Source organism: Callithrix jacchus, chromosome 1, assembly GCF_049354715.1.
Source record: "Callithrix jacchus isolate 240 chromosome 1, calJac240_pri, whole genome shotgun sequence".
Classification (NCBI taxonomy): Eukaryota; Metazoa; Chordata; class Mammalia; order Primates; family Cebidae; genus Callithrix; species Callithrix jacchus.
This window is the reverse complement of record NC_133502.1, coordinates 169563730-169579595: the sequence shown is the minus strand read 5'-3', so window position 1 is coordinate 169579595 and position 15866 is coordinate 169563730. Positions and strand designations below refer to the sequence as shown.

Here is a 15866-nt window from a genome sequence, read left to right as displayed (position 1 = left end):
AAAGTCAGATGACAGACCCAAGTTAATTGTTACCTTTTATTTTCATATGAAAAATAGATTCTAAGCAAAATTCAAAAATAACACTATAAAGAGGGCCTTATGAACATTCTTTTAACAAGATTTGTTTGTAGGTTCAAATACGCAGTTAAAATCACTGTTTTTAAAAATGCATTGCAAAGATTTAAAAAAAAAACATAGGATGTTGGTTTAAATTGTATGCAACTATTCCCATATGTATAAGTGATTTACAAAAATAATGTTACAAGCAAAATCTCAGAATCTCAGTTCACTGGATCTTGATTTAAAAAACCAAGTGACATTCCAATTATGAAGTCAGTGAGGTAGTGGAAGTGCCTTCCTTGAATGTATTTACACAAGACAGTATTCGTCATCGGGCTGAGGTGTTCTTTTCCTACAGTAAGAAAAAGGAAGGATAAATCAAATTCTTGAAACTAAAAACAGTCTTAAACTAAGTGGTGGCATGATGGCTTATAGGTAAATTACATACTTGAGAACCTCTTTGGAAAAATGTTTTAAGATGAACCAGTGTACAAAATTCTGAAGAGAGAAAGTTAAACGGTAAAAAAAGAAAAAAATCTGTAACATCTATGCTGTGAGCAGGAATTGCATCAGTGTCACTGATTAGTGGCTCTAATGAAATTTCGGGAACGAGCTCTGAAAAGAAGGAAGATCACTTCTCAGCCTTTTGGCTAAGATCAAGTGTAGTATCTGTTCTTACCAGAAAACAAAGGAAATAAAATGTTATGCTCAGAAGCCAGTCCTCTAACTTTTAACTTAGTTCAAGCAACCCCAGACTTCTTTTTTTTTTTGAGACTGAGTTTTGCTCTTATTACCCAGGCTGGAGTGCAATGGCGCGATCTCGGTTCACCGCAACCTCCGCCTCCTGGGTTCAGGCAATTCTGCCTCAGCCTCCTGAGTAGCTGGGATTACAGACACACGACACCACGCCCGGCTAATTTTTTGTATTTTTAGTAGAGACGGGGTTTCACCATGTTGATCAGGATGGTCTTGATCTCTTGACTTCATGATCCACCCGCCTTGGCCTCCCAAAGTGCTGGGATTACAGGCTTGAGCCACCGCGCCCCACTGCAACCCCAGACTTAAACCAGTCTCACCCCTACCCATTGTGTGTGGGTTGCCTTTACAGCACCTAAATAATTCTGGCTGCCACCTTGAGCTGATAATTGAACCTGGCTCATAAACCCTTGTGCATTCTTCTCTCACTAGTCTGGACTGTCTTATCCCCAAAGCTTTCCTATTCAATGCTCAGTTCCTCTTACACTCCTCTCAAACCCTGCCCTGAGGCCCATGACGATTTTGGCCTTTACCTGACGGCCCCATCACAGATGGTGTTAAGATAATCATTCAGATGGCCCTGCTGCTACAAATTAGCTGTGTGTCCTGGGTAAGTCACTTGCCCACCTTGGGGATATTAAAAAGGCAACTGTCTTTGTATGCTCCTTGTGACTCCATCATTAAAATATACTGCTCTGCGGTAAAGATAGATTAGCCCAGCCTGTGGCTCACGCCTATAATCCCAGCACTTTGGGAGGCCGAGGTGGGTGGATCACGAGGTCAAGAGATCAAGACCATCCTGGTCAACAAGGTGAAACCCCATCTCTACTAAAAATACAAAAATTAGCTGGGCATGGTGGCACGTGTCTGTAGTCCCAGATACTCGGGAGGCTGAGGCAGGAGAACTGCTTGAACCCAGGAGGCGGAGGTTGTGGTGAGCCAAGATCGTGCCCATTACATTCCAGCCTGGGTAACAAGAATGAAACTCCGTCTCAAAAAAAAAAGATTAGCCCATAAGTTCTGCTGTTGTCCTTTGCTATGTCCTTGACCAAATATTTATCATTTTGTATAGATTCCTTATCTATATAAAGGGATAATTCCTACACCCAAGGATTTAAAAATTAAATGAGATGGTGTATATGAAGTGTTATATGTACACACTGGACACTCAAAAGTGGAAGCTATTACTACCTCTGACAGTTACGTGTGCTACTAATAATCAGTTCTGTAAGTATATTTCATGTTCCTCTTAAATGCTTATTAACCTTATCTAAGTCTCACACAGAAAACCTTTGTGAAATTCAGGGTTTTTATAGACTCTGGGTTAAGAGGTCTGCATTTCAACTTTTTAAATGTAAGTTACAAAATGCAGGGAGACAGGCAGACTAAACTAGGACTCATTGGCCTCACAGGTCTAAGCTCTTTTATATTGACAGAGTAGGAAATAAGGAAATCCAGAGGTCAAGAACATGAAGAGCAGAATTAACTATCCTGCCAGGTCATCCAATCTGCAGTTCTAATCTGTTTCCTCAGCTTATCTACCTCCACCAAGTCTTTGCTAAGACAAGTTTTCCAGAGAGTTGAAGGTGGCATAATGTATATCTTTCTGAATCTCCTCTAGATTATACATTCCATGCTTTTAAGTACTTTATATGTAATATATATTAAATCCTTTGTTAAGAGTTTCCTCTTGGCTGAGAGTGGTGGCTCATGCCTGTAATCCCAGCACTTTGGGAGGCCGAGGCAAGAGGATCACTTGAGCCCAGGAGTTTGAGACCAGCCCTGGCAACATAGCAAGACTCCTATCTCTACAATTTTAAAAAGTAGCCGAATGTGGTGGTGTGTGACTAGTCCCACCTACACGGGAGGCTGAGGTGGGAAGCTCGCTTGAGCCTGGGAGGTCAAGGCCTCAACGAGCTATGATGGTACCACTGCATTCCAGCCTGGGTGGTAGAGCAAGACCTTGTCTCAAAAAAATAAAAAAAAAAAAAAAAACGAAAAAAACCCAGGCTATTGTTTTGTTTTGAAAAAAGAGCTGCTTCTTACCTGATTTTGTCCAAGTTGAGAGTCCTCCGTGAGGGAAGACTCCAGCTGAGACAGACTGGGTGATGACGCTGAATCTGCAGAGGTGCTGGTGACCAATTCCCCTAAAGCATCGACTTGTCTTCTCAAACTGTGTAAAGTGCCCTCTGTCTGCCGCTTTCCTTTGATTAATACTTCTGCCTGCTTAGACATACAGTGTCGAAGCTGGGCCTGAAAAGTGTTATGACAAGACTTAGGGTTTTACACAGAAGAAACCTACCAGAACTACTGCTCAGCTTCCTCACATAAGCAAATCTGGCTTACTTAGTGTGCATAAACCTTTACTGTTCTGTGTTGTCGTTAACTGGGCCTTTCACTTGGGCCGTTTTTTCTAGCAGTGCTTAGAATTCCTGTATCCCTTGCTTCTCCATGAAATTATTGCCTTATCTTTTTTTTTCCCCTTTTTCTATTATAACTGAGAAGATCAGGTTATACTTGACACCTGCAGTGTCTCCTCATTGTGTATTTTTTTCCTAAGCCTTAGTTTCTGGTCTGTAACTCACTAGGTATTTAATCCTCAGCTCCATACTACTTTTTGGCTTTTGCCCCTGTTGTAATGAAATGATTCTCTCAAAGTCTGTTGGAGTGCTGTCCAACAGAACTTTCTGCAATGATGGGAACGTTCTATATCTGGCTATTAATATAGAAGCCAGTACATACATGTGGCTATTGAGCACCTGAAATGTGGCAAATGAAGAACTGAATTTTTAACTGAATTATAATTTATTAAAATTTAAATAGCCACACATGGCTGGAGACTTTTTGGACATCACAGAGCTCCACTCAATAACTGCAGCACTGTACTCTCATCCCATACTGTCTACATAGCCACTCCCCCAAAATAAATGTATGCTCCCACCTATACTCTTAACTGTCAAATCTCTAGCTCAACACTGATCAGTAATCCTAGACTCCTATTTTTGGCTGCCTACAGATAGATATCCTTCCCTGGATATCTCGCAAGGCCTTCAAAGTCAACATGTTCTAAGCCAAACAATTCTTTAACTGACATTCAGCCTACTTTTCCAGTATTCCAAATCTTTCCTGCCACCACTGGCCTGTGATAACCTTATAGTTCATCACTGTGTTTCTATTTCCTGTCCCAAATACTTAGATTCTATCAGTTCTAGCTGAGGTAAAGCAGCATCTCAGGTTACCGAACACTGGCGTCAATACAAGAAATCATGGTTTTGAACACTGCCTGCCTTTTACTTTGTGATGCCAACTCCTCTGAGCTTCAGACATACCATCCCTGACACTGCTGGCAGTGCTGCAATAGCATGGATGGGAAAGCATCAGGTAAATGTAACTCCCCGCTCCCCTCCCCAGTGTGCCCAGTATCTCATGCTGATTTTTTGTTTTAAAGGGCAACCTTGAGTCGGTCTTCCTGGTGACGCAGTTTCTCCCGGAGTGCTTCTCCACGCCAGTGCTCATCCTTTCTCAGAGGGAAAATGGAATATCATGAATCATCAGCTGCCGCAAGTGTGAGCCAACCAGCCTTTCCCTTCTACCTCAATACCCCCACATCTGTGTTTTAGCTTAGCTGGGGAAGGCGGTCAATCCTATGAAGCCCAGGAATAGCAGGATAAACCCTTACCATTATGTGAACTTGGGAAAAGTTCAGTTTTTCTTCCAAAGGTCCCTCATTCATGGTAAATGGAAAGTTCTCTTTCAAGCTTTCCAGTTCTCCTAGGTTTTCGTTTCTTTCCAAAATAGCTTCTAGATCTGCTGGTAGTTCTGGAAGAAACTGATTGAGATTCTTTAAGCTGGTTCTGATTTCATCCTTCACCTCAGATTTAAGTGTCCTCATTGCATCACTGATTTCCATTTGTCTTCTCTCCAAATCTTTTTGGTTTGCCATCTAAACAGTGAGTTGGTGTCAATATCATTATATAAAATTTCAGACTTACTTGGAACTGAGCTGTATGATATGCCATGTATTTAAAGATCTATAAAATATCAACTACCATGATTACTACAACTGTAAAAGCTTGTGATTTTTCAGATACTCAAGAATCTATAAGCTACTAAATAAATTATTTTATTGGCATTGTTGCTAGAAAAATTTCTATTTAGAAAAGCATGTACATAAAGTTCCTTGAAGGTGAATTACTCTATAGAAGACAGTTGCTTTGGAGTCAGACAAAGCTAGTTACCAGTCTCATTTCCAGTATTACCAGTATGACTTAGGACAAGTTGGCTAACATCTGATCCTCCAGGATCTCATTTATACATGGATATAAATACCTTCTGCTCAGAAATGTGAAAACTAAGTGAGAATTTATAAGAAGCACCTTAGTGGCACCCAACTGGCAATTAGAGTAAGTAAGCCGCAAATGAGAAAGGGCCATTTACTGAAATAAGTCATAAGTGATAATGCATTATAAATGCTGGGGTATGGTGACACAATCTTGGCTGACTGCAGTCTCAACCTCCCAGGCTCAAGCAATCCTCCCACCTCAGCCTCCTGAATAGCTGTGACTATAGGTATACACCACCACACCTGGCTACTTTTTGTATTTTTAGTAGAGACGGGGTCTTGCCATGTTTCCCAGGTTGGTCTTGAACTACTGAGCTCAAGCAATCTACACAACTCAGACTCCCAAAGTGCTGGGATTATAGGAATGTGCCACTGCATCCAGCCTAGAGATTTCTTAAAGTTTTATCAATTGCACTGATGCCTGAGACTACTTACTCTCTATGGCTCTACCCCATATAGAGCTTAGTGAAATATGAGATTTACACCTACTGCTAACTACCTTACCAAGTTTGCAAAGGCATAATCACTAAGGGCTGGTGGTCTTTAAAATATTTTTTCAGTTATTTTTTTCAAATGGTGGGTATATGTGGGGAATCAGGGGATTGGAAGCACAGATGAAACTGGAATGACCACGTGGGATCATCCAAGACTAAGTAGAACAGGGCCAACTGAGTGGCCACAGCAGCCTGATTAGAGTTGAGGGAGGGCCCAGATGCTGTAAAGGACATCAGAGACAGACATCAAGGATTAGACACTCCACCAGTCGAAGCATGAACTGGTTTCATACTCTCTGCCTGGTTACATTATGTGATATCAAAGGTTTCCCCCGGACCATTTTTTCTTGCTCAAAGGTTAGGGGAGGTTTTGGCTCCTATAGACTTGTTTATGGCATAAAATCTTAACATTTCAACATAGTTGTTTGGGACATAATAAAATATGATCCTCAAGAATTGTCATTTCTTCCTTGAAAAACTAACATTAAGAGCTTGTCAAATTTAAGAGAATTTTCTAAGAATATTTTTAATAAATACTGGAAGTGCATTTCTAAATTTTAAAGCTAAAAAACCAGATTTGGCTTAAAGAACATTCTTATAATCAGCTTTTCACAATTTCCATAAAGAAATACTACTATAGAAGGGTTATTTAAAACAATACTGCCTGAGCCCAGCAAGTCCTCTCTCCCCAGGCTGGCCAGCTGGGCTTTCTGGGCACACACCTGTTTCTTGAGCTCCGTGTACTCATATTGCATCTGGTTGAGCTCCTTCATCAGGCGCCTGGCCCGCTCATGGTTGTCCTGGGCTACCAGTTCAATTGTTGCCATTTCCTTTTGTATGCAGCTGTTCTCCTGTTTTTGCTCCTAGCATAGGAGGAAGAAAAATAACTCTATGATCCAACACGTGGAGCTGTGGTCTGCTGGCTGATACATTCACTAGCTCTATAACTTAATTCCCCATCTGGGCCTCAGCTTCTCTAGCTGTCAAATGGGGATAATTCTGCCTTTCATGGGCAGTTAAAGTATAGCTGGGAGTACATACACATCAGTCTGTTAGCCCAAAGTCTGATTCCCAGATCTGTAGCATTACATTTGATAATAAGCTACTATCCCTTTCTGAGTCTTCATTAATCGTCTGTAAAATGAGAGTAATACCCATCAGATCACCCATCATTACTGGCAGTATTAAATTTTAGACATCTATATTCCATCTTTATGATGATCTTGCCTATCACTAGTACACCTATCAAAGTATATCCTCTTTGAAAGACACACGTGGTTTAAAAGTTCCTTTCATACAACAGGGCTCCACTAACCCCTCCAGAGGGTACTGGAAAAACCCATACCCTTGACAGTTCATTGCTGCTCACCTGCCTCTATCCACCATAAATTATTCTGACCTACCTGAGTGTCACTTCCCAAATTTATTTCAAGGACGAAAGCATGGTAAATTGGGCTTCCTGGTTTTAGGATAATGATTGACTAAAGCTAATGTTGGCCAAAAAGGGCAGATGAGAAAAATTTATAAGCACTGACTATGGCAGTGTAAAAAAACTGGCCAGGCACGGTGGCTCATGCCTGTAATCCCAGCACTTTGGGAGGCAGAGGCAGGCCAATCATGAGATCGGGAATTTGAGACCAGTCTTGCCAACATGGTGAAAACCTGTCTCTACTAAAAATACAAAAATTAGCCAGGTGTGGTAGTGTGTGCCTGTAATCCCAGCTACTCAAGAGGCTGAGGCAGGAGAATTGCTTGAACCCAGGAGGTGGAGGTTGCAGTGAACTGAGATCATGCCACTGCACTCCAGACTGGACGACACAGCAAGACTCCGTCTTGAAAAAAATAAAACTGTTGGCCGGGCACAGTGGCTCACACCTGTAATCCCAGCACTTTGGGAGGCCAAGGTGGGTGGCTCACAAGGTCAGGAGTTTGAGACCAGGCTGGCAAATATGGTGAAACCTCATCTCTACTAAAACAAAAATTAGCTGGGTGTGGTGCTGGAAGCCTGCAGTCCCAGCTGCTTGGAAGGCTGAGGCAGGAGAATTGCTTAAACCCAGGAGGTGGAGGTTGCAGTGAACCAAGATTGTGCCACTGTACTCCAGCCTGGGCGAAAGAGCAAGACTCTGTCTCAAAAATAAATAAATAAATAAATAATAAACTGTCTATGGGTGGGGCACAGTGGCTCACACCTGTAATCTCAGCACCTTGGGAGGCTGAGGTGGGTGGAGTACCTGAGGTCAGGAGTTTAAGACCAGCCTGGCCAACCTGGTGAAACGCTATCTCTACTAAAAATACAAACAGCAGTCAGGCGTGGTGGCACACACCTGTAGTCCCAGCTACTCAGGAGGCTGAGACATGAGAATCACTTGAACCCAGGAGGCAGAGGCTGCAGTGAGCCAAGATTGCGCCACTGCACTCTAACCTGGGAGACAGAGCAAGACCGTGTCTCAAAAAAACAAAAAACCGTCTTGAGAAGGCTTCTTCAACACCCCCTCCACCCCTGCCAGTGGAGGTGTAAACTGAGGCTTGCTAGCAGAACATGTTCTCTACTTTGTGCTGACAATGGCTGTTCACATGACAGTCTCCCCAGCCAGCCAGAGATCCTTTGAGGCTGTAGCCCTGTCCCAGGCAAAACTTACCATCCGCTTCAAGAACAAATGATGCATAAATACACCAATAACAACAGTTGGATTAGGGACTGGGTTGATGAGTAATTCATTTTCTCTATGTTGATGTGGTGTTGCAGTTTAAAATTTTAAATTTATCATTTCCTCATAAACTGCCATGGCAGCAGGTACTCACAAGAAGATTTTTCTCTAGCTGGCTCCGCTGGATCTTAAGTGCTTCCTTTAGGCTGGCTACCTGCTTCTCAGCTTTCTTTCTTTCTGTTAAGAACTGGTTCCGCAGGAGGCTGAAGTCTGCCCTCACAGAGTCTGCCTCTTTCTGGAGGGCCAACAGCTCACTTGACTTCTCCAACAACTGCTGCTCCCTTTCTGAAAGTTGCCGTTCTGAAATAAGCATTTTCAGTAGGATTAGCCAAAGGCCCTTGGCCAGCTGTAGGCAGAGCTCCCGTTCCCTTGTGGCAGATGCATAATGGTGATCTGCTACCTATGCAGGTGTTTTCCTCCATTTCAGTCTTACAAGTCTACCAGGACCCACACACCAAAGGCCCCAAAAATACCCAGATAAAGGTGCCTTTTGAAGTAATTGGTTCCTGAAGAGCCGGATCCCAAAGTGACAGACAGCTACTATCATCTCTTTTAAGTCTTGTAGACCAGTGAGAAGAAACACCGCACCAATCCTGAAGTGTGTGGAACTGCTGAAATTTTTTTAATAAACATTGATTTTCATAAAGGGAAGCACACCAGGACTACTTCCTTCCACAGGAGGCATTGCAGTGGAAAGAGCACAGGATTTGGAGCTGGCTCCTACACTGGCCTGAGCCCCATTTGATAGATGAGGAATACACTTCTTCATGTTCAGTTGGAATCATATATGCAAACACCTGGTACATAGTGAGTACTCGACAGACAATGCTTACTAAATAAAAGTGAGATTTAAAATATATTTTTCTTATCACCCAATTTAGAGAAGCATCCTGCCCAGATTTTACTTTTCAACAACTGGCATGATCAGAATTTAACATATTTTTTTAGTTTCATTTTCATAATGAAATGATTGGGTTTGGGTATATCAAGAGTTCCCAGAGAAAAAGGAATAATAACCCTTTCAGATGCCCAAGCCCACAACATTTTCTAAGCATTATTAAACACTGCAGCCTACGAAAGAGGAAACCCATTTACTGATGTAAGAACAAGCACTTACCCTGGATTCCCATGTCAGCTTCATTTATATATGGTTCAAGAAAGAATAAACTGACCTAAAGGCAAACACCTGTATTCTGGTACCATTCACTATGCCAAATCTGGACAGAACTGTTAATATTAAGTTTTTGACACTTGAGATGAAGTAGATCATTATTCCCAAAGTTCACAGATAATATACTTTAAGAGTATCTTTTGGAAGTTCTTCACTTGAATGTTCCACTTTCTTGATATCACATTCTCAAAGGAGACAATGTGAGCAAGGAAGGACTTGTTGGTCAGTCTCAGGATCAAATCTCTTCTCAATAAAGATAAATATTCCCTCTGTCTGTCTGAACCTGCTCCCTCATCTTTCACAGGGCTATCATACCTCCTGCTTTGCTTCTCCTGGGCTCTTGCTGGGGTCTGGATCTCTGCAAACACTTTTGCAAGACAACCACCAGCAGAGCCAACCCCTACCCCATCTCCCAGTGGGAAGTTCCAGAATACATACTGGTTTGGGAGAGCGTCTTCTCCAGGCTCTCACCCCACTTCTCCTCTTCCTGCAGAGTCCTAACACGCTCTTCAGCCACCAGCACCTGTGAGAGCACCTGGTCTAGTTTGCTTTTCTGGTCTGTTAATTCCTTTTCCAGCTGGTGCTGTTGTTCCTTCAGTGTCACTTTACTGGCTTCAAATTTGTTTTCTTCACTCTCTCTCTCTTTCTGGAGTCTCTGAACCATCTTAATAAAGAATAACCCTGATTAGTCATAAAACAACAAATAGTGCCCCAGAAAACCTGCAAAAACATGAGAAAGATTCTAGTTCAAAAGAAAGTAGAAGACAGCCCACAAGGATAATTCCATTACAGAGGTGATCAAAGGGCCTGGGAGGCTATCTGGCCAGCATGTGAAGAGGGGATTCAAGCAGCAAATGGCATGTGGACATTAAGTATCTTTACAGGACCGATGTTCTGTGATTTTTAAAGGTCTGTAAGAGAGTCACATTGCTGGTATAAAAGCCACCCGTGGCTACACAGGGCAGTTACACGACACACAGTCCCATGGGGGATATTTCTCAGCAGCTTTCTGCCAGGAGAAAAATAAGCTCACGTAAGTGACAAAACACTTCTTTTATATAAAATCATAAATGTGTACGACCATTTCTTGTTGGACTAGTTTGAGCTTGTTTTCTTCAATCTCATCCTGAAGCACATGAAGTTGTTGTTGTTTTGTCTCCTCTTTCTTCTGACAGTCTTCAAACCTTTTTGCCCATTCACTGATGTCCTTCTGGAGTTGGGTCTGCTCACTGAGCAATATATCCTGATGCTTGGTGGTGTGAAGCAGGTCCTTTAGGTGAAAGAACAAGTGGAAACTACTAATAAAACCATCTTTACTAGAAGTGGCCAGTACCAATCCAGTATCCACTAAGTCTGATAGAATGTGAGGCACAAAAGTTTATTTCCTTTATTATCTCAATAAACTTACAAGAGAATTTAGATGTCTAATCCAACTCTTTATTTTTTTTTTTCTAGACAGTCTTGCTCTGTTGCCAAGGCTGGAGTACAGTGGCATGATCTCAGCTCACTGCAACCTCTGCCTCCCAGGTTTGGGTTTAAGCGATCCTCCCATCTCAGCCTCTCGAGTAACTGGGACCACAGGCATGTGTCACCACACCCAGCTAACTTTTTGTCTTTTTAGAGATGGGGTTTCACTATGTTGGCCAGGCTGATCTCAAACTCCTGGCCTCAAAGTGATCCACCTGCCTTAGCCTCCCACAGTGCTGGGATTACAGGCATGAGCCACTGCATCCAGCCTGTGTCTAATGTAACTATTAATTTACATAATAAAAACTGAGGTCCACAACTTGCTTGCAGTTCTTTGAATTACAGCACTGTTCTCACAGGACAACACTGAACTACCTTTAAGAAAATCATCAGAAGAATAAGGGTCAAGAATCTGCTGTATTCAACATCTGACAGGATAGAGGCCCAGATTTGACAGTTAACCCTATGGCTCAAGGAATCATCAAATCTAAGCCCAGCCTTTGGAGGCCTCATCTGTGCCATGGATTAGAGATGGTCCATCTGGTCCCTGAAGCCCCCAGAAGGGCTGCTGACAGACTGCTGCTGGGTTCTGGTCTAGCCACCACCCTACTTACTAGTTTTGAATAAAACTTTGTTTGAATCAAGACTGCTCTCCACCAAAACTTTTATTTATGTGATGGTTATGTTATATAAATGGCGCTATGGTACCTGCTGTTGTGAAAAAGAACCAGCCTACTTGATTTCTTTGTTATTTAAACCAATTGTCTGGATTCCCTCAGTATACTACTAGAATATTACATTTGCTAACCTTACCTGTTTTGCTTGGTTCAAATGGTCTTGGACGTTAGCTAGTTCCTCCTGCAGTGAGTTTACTACTTCTCGTTTTTCTACAGAAATGACATTTTCATAAAATAAGAAATACGTATGTATTTATTGTACAGATTCCCATTAGCGTCCCCAAAAAGTAGAGAAGTTATTTTAAGCTTACTTCTGTTACATGTTTGATTATGCCACATTATCTCATTAAAGGCCAAAAGAGAGTTACATGCACAATCCAGATTTGGGCTTGGGGTTAAGGTTTTTGAAGATTTTCATGTTCAAAATCTCACAATGAAATAATTACAGATAATACTTAGTATTAGTCAGGTGCATGGTTTAAAAACAGCTACCTTCTGCATTGTTGGTAGAAATATAAACTTAACCTTTCAGGAAGGCAATTTGAGAATAAATTTTATATACCAGCTTTGTCAATTAACTAGCTGTGTGACCTCGAGCAAGTCACTTCTCATTTAAGCAGTCACAAGAAAACTAAGCTTCAGTTTCCTTATTTATAAATGAGTAAAATAATTTTTATCTCATAAAAATCTTATGAGGATTCAATGAGAAAATGTAATACCAAGGACATAAAAAATGTTCAACAAGTATATTATTAGCTAGAATTACTCAGCAATTTTTTCTAAATAATTATATTTATGAACATTTGGTAATTTTTAAATCTTCATTATTTACATCTTTGTTTTTGTTTTTCAAACTAGACACACACCCCTTGCAAAAATCTGGAAGGATAGTCACCAAACTGTTAATAGGAATCTATGAGGAATGAGGTCAACAGCAATTTTTATTTCTTTCTGCTATGTTTTAAAATTGTTCTCTAAGGAACATAAATTAGGTTTTTTTTTTAAAAAAACCCTGACTTTATTGAGATAAAATTCACTTATCATGTCCTATTTGAAGTGTACAATTCAAAGGCTTTTAGTATATTCAGATTGTATAACCATTACCACAATCTAATTTTAGAAAGAAATTCCATGAATTATTTCCATCATAAGAAAAATCAAAGAATCTAACAAAGGGCAAGGAAATCACATTGTCACTGTTCTGCTGCCTTATACCTTGGAGCTGCTGTTGCATTGCTGAAATGTCATTATGCAGTGACAGCTTGTCTCTGTTTAGTTGGTCTAGTTCCTGCTGCAGTTTTCTGACATTCAATTCCAACTTTTCTAAGTTTGATTTCTCCATTTTGCTATTTTCTTCTGTTGCTGCTAAAACCCTACCACAGAGAATAAGTCCGACTGTCAAATATAAAATATTCAAGCACACACAGGAGATGACTGAGGAACAGTGTTACCCTTCCCAACAGACAGTTATGGAAAGTACGAATGATTATAAATCTTCACAAAATTTAAGACTCAACTCATTTTCAAAATCTTATTATCAGCTTTCTAAGTGGAGACTTTTTTCAAAAAGTGACTCACTAAATTGAAGTTTCATAAAAATCATGGATAAAAACATGGATAACATTCAGAATTCCAAAAATCTGAGTGATAAAAATGGAGCTAACATGTGACAATTGAAAAAGTAGAAATTAACTGTATGTGCAGTAGAATCTGTCCATATAGCAGACAATAATGAGCATGTATTGTAGTACAAAAAGGGAGTCATACAGTGTGGACTTGTTTTTGTCTGGCTTCTTTCACTCAGCATAGAGATTCAGCCATGTTGTGTATCAGTACTGCATTCCCTTCTTATTGCTGAGTAGTATTCTACAGTGTGGATATACCACAATTTGTTTGTCTGTTTACCATCTGATGGACATTTGGGTCATTTCTAGTTTTTGGTTATTACAAATAAAGCTATCATGAACATTAGCATACACTCTGTGTAGAAATATGCTTTCATTTCTCTTGAAAAAATGTTGCTATTCACTTGGGGTGGCTGGCAAGATATTAAAGATATGAACTGTTAGGAAAAATATAGATTGTAATCTCAAACGTTTTGGAAGACTAAAGGGTTTTATAGGGGTAGGTTGAAGGCAGCCCTCATTAACATTAGCATAGGAAGGAGATTAAAGACTGATCAAAATGCCTTACCCCACACCCATTTGTCTCCACTCTGTTTACTCATGTTAATTTTGTGCTGGGTGGTCTCTCCCAGAGGATCAAAGGGGAATTATCTGTTAACTGCAATTACTCTGGGCAACAGAACCAAAAGCTTTTATCAGTTGTAAAACCACTCTCTTAACCATGTTAATTATCCTCAAGTGTGTTAACTTAGAACCTCTACTGTAATGTCTAGGGAATAAATATATCTAGGAGTGGAACCCAGATCTTCTGGTTGGTATATGTCTGATTTTTAAGTAACTGTTAAACTGTTTTCCAAAGTGGTCATACCATGTCCCTCAATGGTACATGGAAGTTCCTGGATAACATTTGGTATGGTTGTTGTTCTAATAGGTGTGTAGAACACTGTGGTTTTAATTTGCTTTTCTCTAATGATTAATGATCCGGTGTATCTTTTCATCTGCTTATTTGCCATCCATTTATCTTCTATAATGAAATATCTGTTTAAATCTTTTGCCCATTGAAATAATTAAGTTGTCTTATTGAGTTTTGAGAGTTCTTTAATATATGCATTCCAACTACAAGTCCTTTATCAGATACATGGGTCGCAAATATTTTTTTCCCAAACTGTGATGTATCTTTTCATTACCTTAACAGTGTCTTTTGAGGAGCAGCAATGTTTTAAATTTTGATGAAGTCTAATTTTATCAATATCTTTTATGAATCATGCTTTTGGTGTCATACCAAGAATTTTTGCCCACTCCAAGGTCACAAAAGTTTTCTACTATGTTTTATGTTTTCTTCTAGAAGTTTTATATTTAGGTTTTGCATATATGTTTATAGTCATATATATATGTTTAGTCATATATATGTCAAACCTAAATATAAAACCTATATATGACTGTAAACATATATACAAAACCTATATAATATATATATATTATATATTATATATTTTTTATTTTCTGAGACAGGGTCTCATTCTGTCACCCAGGCTGGAGTGCAGTGGTATCATCATAGGTCACTGCAGCCTTGACCTCCCAGGCTTAAACAATTCTCCCACCTCAGCTTCCTAGCCTAGCTATTTAAAAAAATTTTTTTTGCAGAGACAGCGTCTTTCTATGTTGCCTAGGATTCTCAGAAACTCCTGGGCTCAAGTGATCCTCCTGCCTTGGCCTCCCAAAATGCTGAGGTTACTGGCATGAACCACTGTGCCGGGCCTCATTTTAAATTAATATTTATCTATTATACATAATGAGATATGAATTGAGGTTCTTTTTTTTGGTTTTGTATATCCAATTGTTTCAGCAACTTTTTTTTAAAAGATCATCTTTTCTCTACTGAAAAAGATGCCTTTGTATCTTTATCAAATCAGTTGTCCACATATATGTCAGTGTATTTCTGGACTTTCTATTCTGTTCCGTTGATCTATGTGTTCATCTTTATACTAATACCACAGTGTTTTGATTATTATAGGTTTATAAAAGTCTTGCAATCAGGCAGTGTTAGTCCTAAATTTTTGTTCTACTTTCTCAAAGTTAGTTGTTTGGTGTCATACTTAAAAAATTGTATAAATTCTTTTCTAGGTCCTACAATAATTTGATTCTAGGTTCATGTAATTTTAGAACCAGCTTGTCAATTTCCACAAGAAAAATCTATTGAGATTTTAATTGTAACTGTTTTGAATCTAGAGATCAATTGGAAGAGAACTAAATAGTTAACAATGTTGTCTTCTTGTCCACTAACAAGACATATCTCTCTATTTATTTTTAGCATGTATTATTGTACTTAAAAAAAAAAAAGCCACAGGCCAGGTGCAGTAGCTCACATCTGTAATCCCAGCACTTTGGGAGGCTGAGGCAGGCGGATCACAAGGTCAGGAGATCGAGACTATCCTGGCCAACATAGTAAAACACTGTCTCTACTAAAATACAATTAGCTGGGTGTGGTGGCGCATGCCTGTAGTCCCAGCTACTCAGGAGGCTGAGGCAGGGGATTCGCTTGAACCAGGAGGTGGAGGTCCCAGTG

General features: G+C 40.1%; 1 protein-coding gene and 1 non-coding gene across 7 annotated transcripts in view; one reads left to right on the top strand and one right to left on the bottom strand.

Moving 5' to 3' along the window:
• Positions 1 to 22: 22 nt before the first annotated feature.
• Positions 23 to 15866, bottom strand: part of CNTRL (centriolin) — a 94972-nt gene continuing 79128 nt past the window's right edge. For 5 of the 6 annotated variants that reach the window (XM_035256055.3, XM_035256069.3, XM_035256089.3 and 2 more), the window contains 10 exons: positions 12891 to 13048; positions 11812 to 11885; positions 10613 to 10801; positions 9970 to 10195; positions 8455 to 8660; positions 6375 to 6515; positions 4496 to 4759; positions 4271 to 4333; positions 2863 to 3069; positions 23 to 412 (listed from right to left, as the gene is read on the bottom strand). In XM_035256055.3, coding sequence (XP_035111946.3) covers positions 389 to 412; positions 2863 to 3069; positions 4271 to 4333; positions 4496 to 4759; positions 6375 to 6515; positions 8455 to 8660; positions 9970 to 10195; positions 10613 to 10801; positions 11812 to 11885; positions 12891 to 13048 — 1552 coding nt within the window. In that variant the 3' untranslated portion in view covers positions 23 to 388. The remainder of the gene's footprint in view (positions 413 to 2862; positions 3070 to 4270; positions 4334 to 4495; positions 4760 to 6374; positions 6516 to 8454; positions 8661 to 9969; positions 10196 to 10612; positions 10802 to 11811; positions 11886 to 12890; positions 13049 to 15866) is intronic. The other variant, XM_035256078.3, reaches the window with a different exon arrangement.
• LOC118147911 (U2 spliceosomal RNA) lies at positions 691 to 883 on the top strand. The gene has a single exon (XR_004734614.1). It is a non-coding gene; the product is annotated as a U2 spliceosomal RNA (small nuclear RNA).